The following is a 14,074-nucleotide window of genomic DNA, read 5'->3' as shown; positions in this document are numbered from 1 at the left end:
TGTAGCCTAGAGACATAGTCATGCAGCACCCTAACCCAAAATGCTCAAACTCAACTCCTCCGCAAACAACTATGTCACCTTAACCCAAAATGCTCAAACTAACTCAACGTTGTATTAGTGAGATGGATTGGGGGGTTAGAGTTGTGTCCATTTCTGTGGCCCCTTGAAGACAAAGGCTGTTTGTGTGTGAGGCGGGGGCAGTTCTATCATTGTGGGAACATAATCAGTCGGTCATTTCCGCTGCCCATGTGCTGTTGTTCGCCTCGGGTCCCCCAGAAGAATGAACCTTTTGTGTGCCGTGTATGTGGCGACGATAATGTTTGGTCCAGGAGAGTATACATGTTTATATCTGGAGATATGTGAGCAGGACACAAACTGCTTTGTTTGGCTTTAGTCTGCGTCTGCACTACGGAGGGTGGGGCACACAGGCCACCAGGGCTGTGCCACATTTTCCATCCAAACAAATGGAGTCTGTATGGGGCCCCGGAAAACCAGAAAATGAGACGAGGCATGCTGATTGGTCATACCGAATAGAAAGTAAATTCTCCTTGACAACGCCATCCGTTTGAATAACATAGAAACAGAGCGGCTTACCTACTCTGAACCAGAAAGGAGTGATGAGGTGGTGTCTGTCTGGTCTGGAGCTGTGAATGATTGTACATATTGTACACTACCTAGCCCTCACTCTGAGACAGCAGTCCTAGTTGACAGACCCCTGCCACTTACAGCAGGGGACAAAAGCCAATTTAACCACTTACCTGGTGGCCAATCAATAATAGCCTGCGGCAAACAGTAGCGCTGACAACATAGGGAGTGAGTCTTAGTGGTCTCTTAGAGAGGGGCCAGTACAAAAACATAATCAACTCCAGATCTGATCATAAAACAATCTTCTTTATGCTGTGTTCAAATTGACTGGAAAATTGCGGAATGTCAGATTTGTATTTGAATATTATTAGATACCCATGAATTATAGCTCACATGTTCATAGTGCCTAGATGTTTTAACAGGCATTACTAAAGCCTCCAGACTTCATCAATGATAGACAATCTGCCCTCCTTATATCTAAAGTGTATTTAAATTATGACGTTTATTGAATTGTGACCCAACCCCCTTTTCTGTGATGTGTGTCTGACAACTGTTATTTTAAATATGTTTTCAAAAGCCATATCAGTATGACATATAACCTGTTCACTAAGCGCCTGCCAGGTAATCAGGACGGCAGTAGACATATTTAATATTATACAGAGTTCAACCCCTTTTCTGTGTGGAAACGTGATTGTCATTAAACGCTTAGCCAGTCACCAAAACCACACGCCTGAGTGGTAAGTCACCACTGGTTAGTGAAGTTACTGATTTATCGCCAAGGAAAATAAGCATGATGACATCAATGGTCTTTGTGCAGCAGGCAGGATGGGGCCTTAATAATGTATGCGTTTAATGTGTTCTGTGATGGGAGTCCAACTGGGTTTGGTTCTCTAACAGTGTGGGATGGCAGGCGTATAGAGGGCCAGCTCAGGTGGCTGTGTAGTAGTGTCCTATTACAGACCAGAAAGCCCAACAGAAACCTCTCTACTGTGGAGGGAAAGCAGAACAGTCTCTCTCATGTTGAGTCTGAAAACCTCTCTCTGTGATGAGTGGAAAAAGAGCGCTCCAAGTGTGCTGAATGAGAGCCATGGCTGTGTGGTTTTTAAGGCTGCTGTCTCTCCCTGGATTCAAGCTTTGATATACAGTAAAGACCTTTGATGGAGGTTCTCTGCCAGGCATGGAAAAGAGAGGGAGACGTGAAAGAGAGAGACAGAAACACATAGAGAGAGAGAGAGAGAGAGAGAGAGAGAGAGAGAGAGAGAGAGAGAGAGAGAGAGAAGAGAGAGAGAGAAAGAGAGAAAGAGAGAAAGAGAGAAAGAGAGAAGGAGAGAGAAAGAGCTTTGAATGTCTGTCTTTGGATGTTAATGACTTGTGGGTTTCCTCCCACTCCTCTCTACAGCAACTGTATGCCGCCCAGCTTGCCAGCATGCAGGTCTCTCCTGGAGCCAAGATGCCGCCACTCCCCCAGCCTCCCAACAACAGTGGACCCATCTCCCCCTCCGGCCTGAAGAACGACAAGAGATCCTCCAGCCCTGTCACTCAAGTCAAGGTAGGCCCCGCCTCTCACCCCTCACTTCACCCACCTACAGCTCACCGCCTAAGTACTAGAGTGGTTCTTGACCCAGCCTGCTGATAACTTAGTAAATGAGTGGTAGTAGTGGTAGTGGTGCTGCTGTTTTGTGTTCTGTGCTATTACTGGGCCAAACTTCTTACCGGCCCATCAATCTGTGGGCCTTTAACAAGGCCCACTCTCTCTCAACCAGAACTCTGTGGACATGGTTGCTATGGCTGTGGGCGCTCTAAGTGAGAGAATTTGTGGAACACGTGTTTTCAGATCACAAGGAACAGCAGAACCTTTTTTATTATGACGGAACAAAACCATTAGAACAGAGAGAGAATCACTCGTATGTAAATGCAGTTTAAAAAGTGACGGGAAAAGGAAGGGTTGATGACTCTTATTGTCTTGTAAATAAACCCAAGAACAGGGTCTGCTACTGCATGGCCTGGATCCACCAGACCTCCGCATGGAGCATAGAGTAGATACATCATCCTCTCACCATGCTGCATGGCCTGGATCCACCAGGCCTCCGCATGGAGCATAGAGTAGATACATCATCCTCTCACCATGCGAGGCCATAATCAGAAACATGCCTCCATTTGCAAAAGTTTAGCTTAATATCACTATAGTGAAGGGACTTAAATCATGTCATTGAATGGTAGTGCAGCTCTCTCTCTCTGGTATTCTCTTTGGCATGCAAGCTCTGGAACTAAACACGGCCTCCCCCACAACCCCACCACACCTCCCCCATGACCCCAGGCACACAGCCTCCTGGGAGCTCATCCATAGGCCTGTATCAAGCTGTGTCCTAAACCCTGTCACTTTATAGGATCTATGTCATCAAGGCTGTTTGGTAGACAAGAGGCACCGAACAGATCCTACAGGCCTTTTCACTCAGATATTTTGACATTGTGTTGCTGTTCTGAATGGGCTCTATGGGTATTTATCATACTTCTAAACACTAAGGTTGTGAGCTTGAACTATCAATAATTAAACACTAATGTAAAGTACATATGTCCCCAAAGCCCCATCTGTATTCATCGTTAGTTAGAATTAGATTGCTGTTAGTTTTGTTTGTCAGCTTTTGGCTTCATTGGATGACAAACTGTTATTGGCACAGCAATAACAAGGCCTTGAGGCAGTCTGTGTCTGAGCCAGCCATATGTTTGGACAAGGAGACACTTGGGCTTTGAAAAAGACTGTTAACAACAGCATACAGACTAATCTCAGCGAAGAGACTTCACTAGAGAGATACATAAGGAGGCAGTAGAGCTATCCTTGACCCACCCAGGTACTTTCCTCCACTGGTACGTGTGTAATACCTGCAGTATCATCCAGTCAGGTAGCAGGTATCCTCTCCAAGAGCTCCTAGACACTGGCCTGGAGAACACCACAGATCACCATCAGCCTCAATCACACCTTACTGCTGCTCTGTGCTGTACTGCAACCAGCCCAGCAGACATGTCCTCCTGTGACCCGACATCTCACATTAACTCACACAACTTTACAAAGAATGCATTCTAAACCAGTTATACATTTATTACACACTGTTGGATAAATGGGTAGAGTCCATTATTACACACCAGTATCCGCAAATGAGAAAGGAAATTGGAAAACAACTTAATGAATTAGATAACGCAACTGACGTTTGATGACTGTTACTTACAACCATCTTTAGTCATCACCATGTATCTCTGTAATGTGGTTGTTATTCATTCTTAGACCAGAGAAGAGGGAGAACAGATGAAGATGTACAGGGAGGCAAAAATCAGATTTAATTAGTGTGAACAAAGGCCCTCAGCAACTGTGAGGACGGCCATGATGGCACGGTGCCAGCAGATGAATGAGGAGAGGAGAGGAGAGGAGAAGAGATAATGAGAGAGGAGGGGAGAGGAAAAGAGGGGGAGAGTAGAGAAGGATAGAAGAGGGGAGAGGAGAGAAGGGAAGGGAGAGGGGGGGAGCAGAGGACGGTCAGATAGGAACACTAGTAATTAGCAAGGAGCAGAGTGTTGTCTGGGAGGCCACACATCCTCCAATAGGAGGAGCCTTTATTCACATCTGTGTCCTCTCTCTCCCGTTGTCTCTCTCTCTTTCTCTCTCCCCCTCTTTCTGTCTGTTTCTCTCTCTCTCTCTCTCGCTTTCTCTTCCACTCCGCTCCCTTACCCCATCTCCACAAGGAGGAGGGAACGCAGCCTCTCAACCTGTCCGCCCGGCCCAAGACGGCAGAGCTGGTCAAGTCCCCCACGTCCCCCACACACAGCCTGTTCACAGGCAGCAAGACCAGCCCCAACAGCCTGTCCAAGAGTGGCATCCCCAGTCCCCTCGGAGGCATGGGCCGTGGGTCTTCTCTGGGTAAGAAGTGGCCACACTCTGCATCTCACCTCCGGGTCTCCAATAGTCAATACATACTGACTGAATCTGTTTTCAAGTTGGCACCCCCTCGATCACATTGAAAGATCATTATAATTCCATAACATTGATAAAGGATTGAAGCTAGATATTTTGTTGGTTTTATTTTCTGTGTTTAGAAATGGGAGTTGAACATACAATATTTCACACTGTCAAAGGTGTAAAAATGGCTTTGATTGATTTTTTTATCTGGATGAAACAAAAGTTAATGACGTTTATCCCTGTATCCTTGTAGACAAAACTATTGACACAATTGCAACTCTTAATCTCGGTGGAACTTGGTATTAAAAACCATGCAATCTAGAGCTGCGGATGTTGTAACACATGATTTGTTTTTAAGAGGTCTCACGTTTCACCACCCCTCTCATGTTAAGCCTTTCTACTCTGCTAACTGTTATTAAATGCAGTCTTTCATTAAAGTACCTGCAATTCCACTGTTCCGCTCAGACTGGGGGTTTGAACCCCATGTTTGTTTTTTTCTATTTCTGTGTTTTTCACTGCCATCCCTCCTCACCTAACTTTGAGATGTTAATTACACAAAGAAGGTCGACAGACTCGGTCTACTGCCTCTCGCTGTCTTTAAAACAGGCACACGCACACACACACACACACACACACACACACACACACACACACACACACACACACACACACACACACACACACACACACACACACACACACACACACACACACACACACACTGGAAAAAGGAAGAGGACCTCCTACAAGGCTTGATTCTCCACATAGGAGGATGAACACCTGTCAGTGGGCTCATTCACTGTGAATCGAAATGAATAGTGTGTATGTGTATCTACTGTGTGTGTGGGTTAACTGGGTGTGACTCCCTCCCCAGACATCCTGTCCAGCCTGAACTCCACAGCGCTGTTCGGGGACCAGGATGCGGTGATGAAGGCCATCCAGGAGGCCAGGAAGATGAGAGAACAGATCCAGAGAGAGCAGCTGCAGCACCACCAGCAGGGCATGGAGGCCAAGCTCTCTGCCCTCACAGGCATCGGCCTCAACAACTGCAACAGGGCTGACAAGGTCAGAATCCCTGACCCCGTCCGTCTGTCTGGCCATCCAGCTCTCTGTCTCATTCTCTCTCATTCCTTTTCTCCTCTCTTCCATTTACCTTCCTATATGTTGCTTTCTGTTTATTCACCCTTCTCTCTCTGTCTCTCTTTTCTCCTTCCCTCCCTCTTTTTTCCTCACCAACAGAGCTGGTTCACTGAGTACATTGTGAGTAGCCCAAAACCACAACTAGTAAAGTGATTTCCACTATTTTATTTTTTAGATATAATTATTCAGACAGATGTTTGTCTTTAATGCTGGTCCAGAGTAGTGGTTTTGATTGATATTGGCATGGCTGTGTGTGTGCGTGTGCGTGCGTGATGGTGTTTGCATGCGTGTGTGTTGATGTTGGTGATAGAGGATCGGACCATGGTGCTGCCCGGTGCGGGTTAACACTCTGATGTCTCTGCCCAATTAAAGCAGACATACGGCCCTCTCCGTCCCTCGACATGGGACAGGGGCGCTTTGTACCAGGAGCACACACACTCCCCTCCCCGGGATTCCCTTTTAAAATATCTTCAAGCGATGAGTCAATCAAGGAGAGAAAAAAACATCCACCTCCCTCTGATTGGTGCCACATTGCCAGTTGGCTGTGAGGAGCAGGCAGGAACTGGGAGCGGAGCTTCATTAATATTTCAACACCTGACACTTTTAACCAACACATTCAACTAGGTCAATGTATATGTAACAAAAAATCTACGAATATCTATTTTGATTTCTTCTTTAATTTAGTTTTAGGGGTAAATCTGTGTCTACGCAGGTGGCAATGCAGTGAGCTCAGACTGAAGTGTGTCAAGTCAAGGGACATGACCAATAACTTAACAACTCAGTGTCTTGCCACCAGACAATAAAACCATTTGTATTGTTTTTGTATTTAAAGTTCAGTCCCATCTCACAGAGTTGTGTCGTTAGGAAATTCAAACTACAATTCTTTTGTGGTTGTACACCTTAACACCCCGCAATCATGACTGTTCCTGTTAGCTAGTTACGCTTCCTCAGTGTCTCTGTCTTTGTTGATTCTCCACTAAGTGGGTGAGTCTGAGGCCCGTAGAGTAACGTTAACACTCTCCCGTTTCCACTCAGTCACTGTCTGTGTCTGTCTGTCTGTCGGTGTGTCTGTGGGACGACCCTGGAGCGTTCTCTACCTCCCTGACTCTAAGGTGAGCCAAGCTCCAGAATCTGCTGCTACATGATATGAATGCAGTGTGTGAACAATGCCCTGAAAGGAACCATTTTCAACAGGCAGCAAACACCTACCTCTCCATTCTTCTTAGCAGGTAGAGCTTACTGCTTTTCTCTGCCCCTCTTTTGTTGGCTTTAGTTTTTGTCTCGACTGCATTATGGGCCTGTCTACTCAGCCTGTGTTTAAACAATCCTCTCAGGTAAGCTGTGTGTATTTATAACAGGGAGGGGCATTTTTGGATGAAGCTGTCAATCACTCCTCACCTCTGCTCCACCTCTTTCAGTCTGTGTACTCATTCTGAGGAGAGAGACAGAGAGAGAGACAGAGAGAGAGACAGAGAGAGAGACAGAGAGAGAGACAGAGAGAGAGACAGAGAGAGAGACAGAGAGAGAGACAGAGAGCGTGACAGAGAGCGTGACAGAGAGCGAGACAGAGAGCGAGACAGAGAGCGAGACAGAGAGCGTGACAGAGAGCGTGACAGAGAGCGAGACAGAGAGCGAGACAGAGAGCGAGACAGAGAGCGTGACAGAGAGCGTGACAGAGAGCGTGACAGAGAAAGAGACAGAGAGCGAGACAGAGAGCGAGACAGAGAGACAGACAGAGAGACAGAAAGAGAGACAGAGAGCGAGACAGAGAGACAGAGAGACAGAGAGACAGAAAGAGAGACAGAGAGCGAGACAGAGAAACAGAAAGAGAGACAGAGAGAGAGACAGAGAGAGAGACAGAGAGAGAGACAGAGAGAGAGACAGAGAGAGAGACAGAGAGCGTGACAGAGAGCGAGACAGAGAGCGAGACAGAGAGCGTGACAGAGAGCGTGACAGAGAGCGAGACAGAGAGCGAGACAGAGAGCGAGACAGAGAGCGAGACAGAGAGACAGAGAGCGAGACAGAGAGCGAGACAGAGAGCGAGACAGAGAAACAGAAAGAGAGACAGAGAGAGAGACAGAGAGAGACAGAGAGCGAGACAGAGAAACAGAAAGAGAGACAGAGAGAGAGACAGAGAGAGACAGAGAGCGAGACAGAGAGAGACAGAGAGCGAGACAGAGAAACAGAAAGAGAGACAGAGAGAGAGACAGAGAGAGACAGAGAGAGACAGAGAGCGTGACAGAGAGCGTGACAGAGAGCGTGACAGAGAGCGTGACAGAGAGCGTGACAGAGAGCGAGACAGAGAGCGAGACAGACAGAGAGCGAGACAGAGAGCGTGACAGAGAGCGAGACAGAGAGCGTGACAGAGAACGAGACAGAGAGCGAGACAGAGAGCGAGACAGAGAGACAGAAAGAGAGACAGAGAGCGAGACAGAGAGCGAGACAGAGAAACAGAAAGAGAGACAGAGAGAGAGACAGAGAGAGACAGAGAGCGAGACAGAGAAACAGAAAGAGAGACAGAGAGAGAGACAGAGAGAGAGACAGAGAGAGACAGAGAGAGACAGAGAGCGAGACAGAGAGAGACAGAGAGAGAGACAGAGAAACAGAAAGAGAGACAGAGAGAGAGACAGAGCGAGACAGAGAGCGAGACAGAGAGCGAGAGAGAGAGCGAGACAGAGAGCGAGACAGAGAGACAGACAGAGAGACAGAAAGAGAGACAGAGAGCGAGACAGAGAGACAGAGAGACAGAGAGACAGAAAGAGAGACAGAGAGCGAGACAGAGAAACAGAAAGAGAGACAGAGAGAGAGACAGAGAGAGAGACAGAGAGAGAGACAGAGAGAGAGACAGAGAGAGAGACAGAGAGAGAGACAGAGAGAGAGACAGAGAGCGTGACAGAGAGCGTGACAGAGAGCGAGACAGAGAGCGTGACAGAGAGCGTGACAGAGAGCGAGACAGAGAGCGAGACAGAGAGCGAGACAGAGAGCGAGACAGAGAGACAGAAAGAGAGACAGAGAGCGAGACAGAGAGCGAGACAGAGAAACAGAAAGAGAGACAGAGAGAGAGACAGAGAGAGACAGAGAGAGAGACAGAGAGAGACAGAGAGCGAGACAGAGAAACAGAAAGAGAGACAGAGAGAGAGACAGAGAGAGACAGAGAGCGAGACAGAGAGCGTGACAGAGAGCGTGACAGAGAGCGTGACAGAGAGCGTGACAGAGAGCGAGACAGAGAGCGAGACAGAGAGCGAGACAGAGAGCGTGACAGAGAGCGAGACAGAGAGCGTGACAGAGAACGAGACAGAGAGCGAGACAGAGAGCGAGACAGAGAGAGACAGAAAGAGAGACAGAGAGCGAGACAGAGAGCGAGACAGAGAAACAGAAAGAGAGACAGAGAGAGAGACAGAGAGAGACAGAGAGCGAGACAGAGAAACAGAAAGAGAGACAGAGAGAGAGACAGAGAGAGACAGAGAGAGACAGAGAGCGAGACAGAGAGAGACAGAGAGAGAGACAGAGAAACAGAAAGAGAGACAGAGAGAGAGACAGAGCGAGACAGAGAGCGAGACAGAGAGCGAGAGAGAGAGCGAGACAGAGAGCGAGACAGAGAGCGAGACAGAGAGCGTGACAGAGAGCGAGACAGAGAGCGTGACAGAGAGCGTGACAGAGAGCGAGACAGAGAGCGTGACAGAGAGCGTGACAGAGAACGAGACAGAGAGCGAGACAGAGAGCGAGACAGAGAGACAGAAAGAGAGACAGAGAGCGAGACAGAGAGCGAGACAGAGAAACAGAAAGAGAGACAGAGAGAGAGACAGAGAGACAGAAAGAGAGACAGAAAGAGAGACAGAAAGAGAGACAGAGAGCGAGACAGAGAGCGAGACAGAGAGCGAGACAGAGAGACAGAAAGAGAGACAGAGAGCGAGACAGAGAGCGAGACAGAGAAACAGAAAGAGAGACAGAGAGAGAGACAGAGAGAGACAGAGAGCGAGACAGAGAAACAGAAAGAGAGACAGAGAGAGAGACAGAGAGAGACAGAGAGCGAGACAGAGAAACAGAAAGAGAGACAGAGAGAGAGACAGAGAGAGACAGAGAGCGAGACAGAGAGAGACAGAGCGAGACAGAGAAACAGAAAGAGAGACAGAGAGAGAGACAGAGCGAGACAGAGAGCGTGACAGAGAACGAGACAGAGAGCGAGACAGAGAGCGAGACAGAGAGCGAGACAGAGAGTGAGACAGAGAGACAGAGAGCGAGACAGAGAGCGAGACAGAGAGCGAGACAGAGAAACAGAAAGAGAGACAGAGAGAGAGACAGAGAGAGACAGAGAGCGAGACAGAGAAACAGAAAGAGAGACAGAGAGAGAGAGACAGAGAGAGACAGAGAGTGAGACAGAGAAACAGAAAGAGAGACAGAGAGAGAGACAGAGAGAGACAGAGAGCGAGACAGAGAGAGACAGAGAGCGAGACAGAGAAACAGAAAGAGAGACAGAGAGCGAGACAGAGAGCGAGACAGAGAGCGAGACAGAGAGCGAGACAGAGAGCGAGACAGAGAGCGAGACAGAGAGCGTGACAGAGAGCGAGACAGAGAGCGTGACAGAGAACGAGACAGAGAGCGAGACAGAGAGCGAGACAGAGAGCGAGACAGAGAGACAGAAAGCGAGACAGAGAGCGAGACAGAGAAACAGAAAGAGAGACAGAGAGAGAGACAGAGAGAGACAGAGAGCGAGACAGAGAAACAGAAAGAGAGACAGAGAGAGAGAGACAGAGAGAGACAGAGAGCGAGACAGAGAGAGACAGAGAGCGAGACAGAGAAACAGAAAGAGAGACAGAGAGAGAGACAGAGAGAGACAGAGAAGCGAGACAGAGAGCGAGACAGAGAGCGAGACAGAGAGAGACAGAGAGCGAGACAGAGAAACAGAAAGAGAGACAGAGAGAGAGACAGAGAGAGACAGAGAGCGAGACAGAGAGCGAGACAGAGAGAGACAGAGAGCGAGACAGAGAAACAGAAAGAGAGACAGAGAGAGAGACAGAGAGAGACAGAGAGCGAGACAGAGAGCAAGACAGAGAAACAGAAAGAGAGACAGAGAGAGAGACAGAGAGAGAGACAGAGAGTGAGACAGAGTGAGACAGAGTGAGACAGAGAGAGACAGAGAGAGACAGAGAGAGAGACAGAGAGAGAGACAGAGAGACAGAGAGAGAGACAGAGAGAGACAGAGAGCGAGACAGAGAAACAGAAAGAGAGACAGAGAGAGAGAGACAGAGAGAGACAGAGAGCGAGACAGAGAGAGACAGAGAGCGAGACAGAGAAACAGAAAGAGAGACAGAGAGAGAGACAGAGAGCGAGACAGAGAGCGAGAGAGAGAAACAGAGAGAGAGACAGAGAGAGACAGAGAGTGAGACAGAGAAACAGAAAGAGAGACAGAGAAACAGAAAGAGAGACAGAGAAACAGAAAGAGAGACAGAGAGCGAGACAGAGAGCGAGACAGAGAGCGAGACAGAGAGCGAGACAGAGAGAGAGACAGAGAGAGAGACAGAGAGAGAGACAGAGAGAGAGACAGAGAGAGAGACAGAGAGAGAGACAGAGAGCGAGACAGAGAAACAGAAAGAGAGACAGAGAGAGAGAGACAGAGAGAGACAGAGAGAGACAGAGAGCGAGACAGAGAGAGACAGAGAGCGAGACAGAGAAACAGAAAGAGAGACAGAGAGAGAGACAGAGAGAGACAGAGAGCGAGACAGAGAGCGAGACAGAGAGCGAGACAGAGAGAGACAGAGAGCGAGACAGAGAAACAGAAAGAGAGACAGAGAGAGAGACAGAGAGAGACAGAGAGCGAGACAGAGAGCAAGACAGAGAGACAGAAAGAGAGACAGAGAGAGAGACAGAGAGAGACAGAGAGAGACAGAGAGAGAGACAGAGAGTGAGACAGAGTGAGACAGAGTGAGACAGAGTGAGACAGAGTGAGACAGAGAGAGACAGAGAGAGACAGAGAGAGACAGAGAGAGAGACAGAGAGCGAGACAGAGAGCAAGAGAGAGAAACAGAGAGAGAGACAGAGAGAGACAGAGTGAGACAGAGAAACAGAAAGAGAGAGACAGAGAAACAGAAAGAGAGACAGAGAGAGAAACAGAAAGAGAGACAGAGAGCGAGACAGAGAGCGAGACAGAGAGAGAGACAGAAAGAGAGACAGAGAGAGAGACAGAGAGAGAGAGAGAGAGAGAGACAGAGAGAGAGACAGAGAGAGAGACAGAGAGAGAGACAGAGAGAGAGACAGAGCGAGACAGAGCGAGACAGAGCGAGACAGAGAGAGCGACAGAGAGAGACAGAGAGAGAGAGACAGAGAGAGAGAGAGACAGAGAGAGACAGAGAGAGAGACAGAGAGAGACAGAGCGAGACAGAGAGAGAGAGAGAAACAGGGAGAGATAGAGACAGAGAGAGAGAGAGAAACAGGGAGAGATAGAGACAGAGCGAGACAGAGAGAGACAGAGAGACAGAGAGAGAGACAGAGCGAGACAGAGAGAGAGAGACAGAGAGAGAGAGACAGAGAGAGAGAGAGAGAGAGAGAGAGAGACAGAGCAAGACAGAGAGACAGAGAGAGAGACAGAGCGAGACAGGGAGAGAGAGAGACCGAGCGAGACAGAGAGAGAGAGACAGAGCGAGACAGAGCGAGACAGAGAGAGAGAGAGAGACAGCGAGACAGAGAGAGACAGAGAGAGACAGAGAGAGACAGAGCGAGACAGAGCGAGACAGAGAGAGAGACAGAGAGAGACAGAGAGAGAGACAGAGAGTAAAGCCCCTTGAATTGAATTGAATTGAATTGAGAGACCTAGAGAGACCTAGAGAGACCTAGAGAGACCTAGAGATAGACAGAGTGAGAGACACAGAGAGAGAAAAAGAGAGAAACAGAGAGAAACAGAGAGAGAGAAAGAGAGAGACAGAGAGAGACAGAGAGAGTGTAGACTAATAGTGAAATGCTTATTTACGGATCCTTTTCCAACAATGCAGAGTTAAAGATAAAGAATAGAAATGTCAGTGTTAGTATGTGTGGGTGTGTGGGTAGAGTCCATTGTGTGTGCATAGAGTCAGTGCAATGTAAGAGTCAATGTAACAGCGAGGTAAGACTGTGGAGGCTTGTGGTTCAAGATCACAGCATTGACAGTACACAGCCAAGAACAACAGATTATAATTAGGTGGGCTATCAGTTTAAAAATATGACTGGTATTTTGGGGTTATCGCGTTGCCCTAGGTAACCATACACAACACAAAGACTCCTTCTTTTGGGAAGTCAGTCAGCCTTCATGTGCCTGGCCTCTCTCTCCATCCTCCCTCCTGGGTCTGTCAGAGGACAGCTTACCAGAAGCACAGCTATGTTTAGGAGAAGTAGCTGCATCTATAATGAGTTAGCATGAAACCCTTGGCACTACCTCTCCTGCACTCTTAGAAAGTGGGTACTGTCTTGAACCTTTCGACAGAGGGTTCTACATGGAACCAGGAAGAGTTCTACCTGGAACCAGAAAAGGTTATCCTATGGGGACAGCCGCGAACCCTTTTGGAACCATTCTTTCCAAGAGTGGATGAATGACTGAATTATAAGTGCTGATGCTACTTAGAGAGGGACTGAGGAGCAGCTCTTCATGCTGTCTCAGTCATACCAAAGAGACACTCCAATGTGAACTCTGAGGTCAACGTGGTAGTGAATATGATCAGTCTTCTGTAGCCATGCTCGGCTCCATCCCTAGACCAAAGGCAGATGAAGGCAGTTACAGTGACACTGTCCCTATCAGGATGGTGTGTGTGCTGAGTGCTGAAATACACTCTAACAAGTGAGCCAGATGAGTGATCATCATTCAGCCTGGGAGGGAAGGAGGGAGGGAGGGTTAGGAAGGAGGGAGAGCGGGAGGGGGAGGCACAGAACGGATTGGCCTTCCCTTCCCCTGATACAAGCCAACAGTCTGCACAGGCCCGGACAGCCCAGATAAAAGCTTTCACTTTGGTCAGTTTCAGAATATGAATATTTCAGCCAAGCGCCTCACCTGACATATATACTGTGGGCTCTTTAGTAGCTGTGCTCCCGGTCGGCTGTCTGGAAGTTTATCACAGTGAACGCTTACATGAAGATTCAGGAAAAGTAACATAAATGGGATTAAGGAGAGGTTAAAATCATCTAGTGTGGCTGTTGGAGGGGGATATTAAATATTGATTTATCACAGTGTAACGACCCAGCCCGGAGAGTGGGGCTAAGTGCTGCTTACAGATGGATCAATTCATCTTTTAATACAAAGTGTGTCCATGGAGCACAATGCATCCCTTCCTCCTCTCCCACCCTATTACTGGGATCCCTCCATATGGCCCTTCTTACTCTCTCTTTCCATCTCTTCTCTCTCTCTCATCTTTCTCTCTCTCTTCTCTTTCTACTGCC

At 48.2% G+C, this 14,074-nt stretch overlaps 1 protein-coding gene across 3 annotated transcripts in view; it reads left to right on the top strand.

The window, feature by feature from the left end:
- Nucleotides 1–1,984: 1,984 nt before the first annotated feature.
- The window catches only part of LOC135550462 (transcription factor SOX-6-like), a 34,626-nt gene continuing 22,536 nt past the window's right edge, over nucleotides 1,985–14,074 (top strand). For 2 of the 3 annotated variants that reach the window (XM_064981301.1, XM_064981279.1), the window contains exons 1-3: nucleotides 1,985–2,134; nucleotides 4,321–4,495; nucleotides 5,409–5,599. In XM_064981301.1, coding sequence (XP_064837373.1) covers nucleotides 2,012–2,134; nucleotides 4,321–4,495; nucleotides 5,409–5,599 — 489 coding nt within the window. In that variant the 5' untranslated portion in view covers nucleotides 1,985–2,011. The remainder of the gene's footprint in view (nucleotides 2,135–4,320; nucleotides 4,496–5,408; nucleotides 5,600–14,074) is intronic. The other variant, XM_064981290.1, reaches the window with a different exon arrangement.

The sequence above is a fragment of the Oncorhynchus masou genome, chromosome 1 (genome assembly GCF_036934945.1).
Source record: "Oncorhynchus masou masou isolate Uvic2021 chromosome 1, UVic_Omas_1.1, whole genome shotgun sequence".
Lineage (NCBI taxonomy): Eukaryota > Metazoa > Chordata > Actinopteri > Salmoniformes > Salmonidae > Oncorhynchus > Oncorhynchus masou.
The sequence above is the reverse complement of the archived record's forward strand: the minus strand, read 5'-3'. Positions and strand labels throughout refer to the sequence as shown.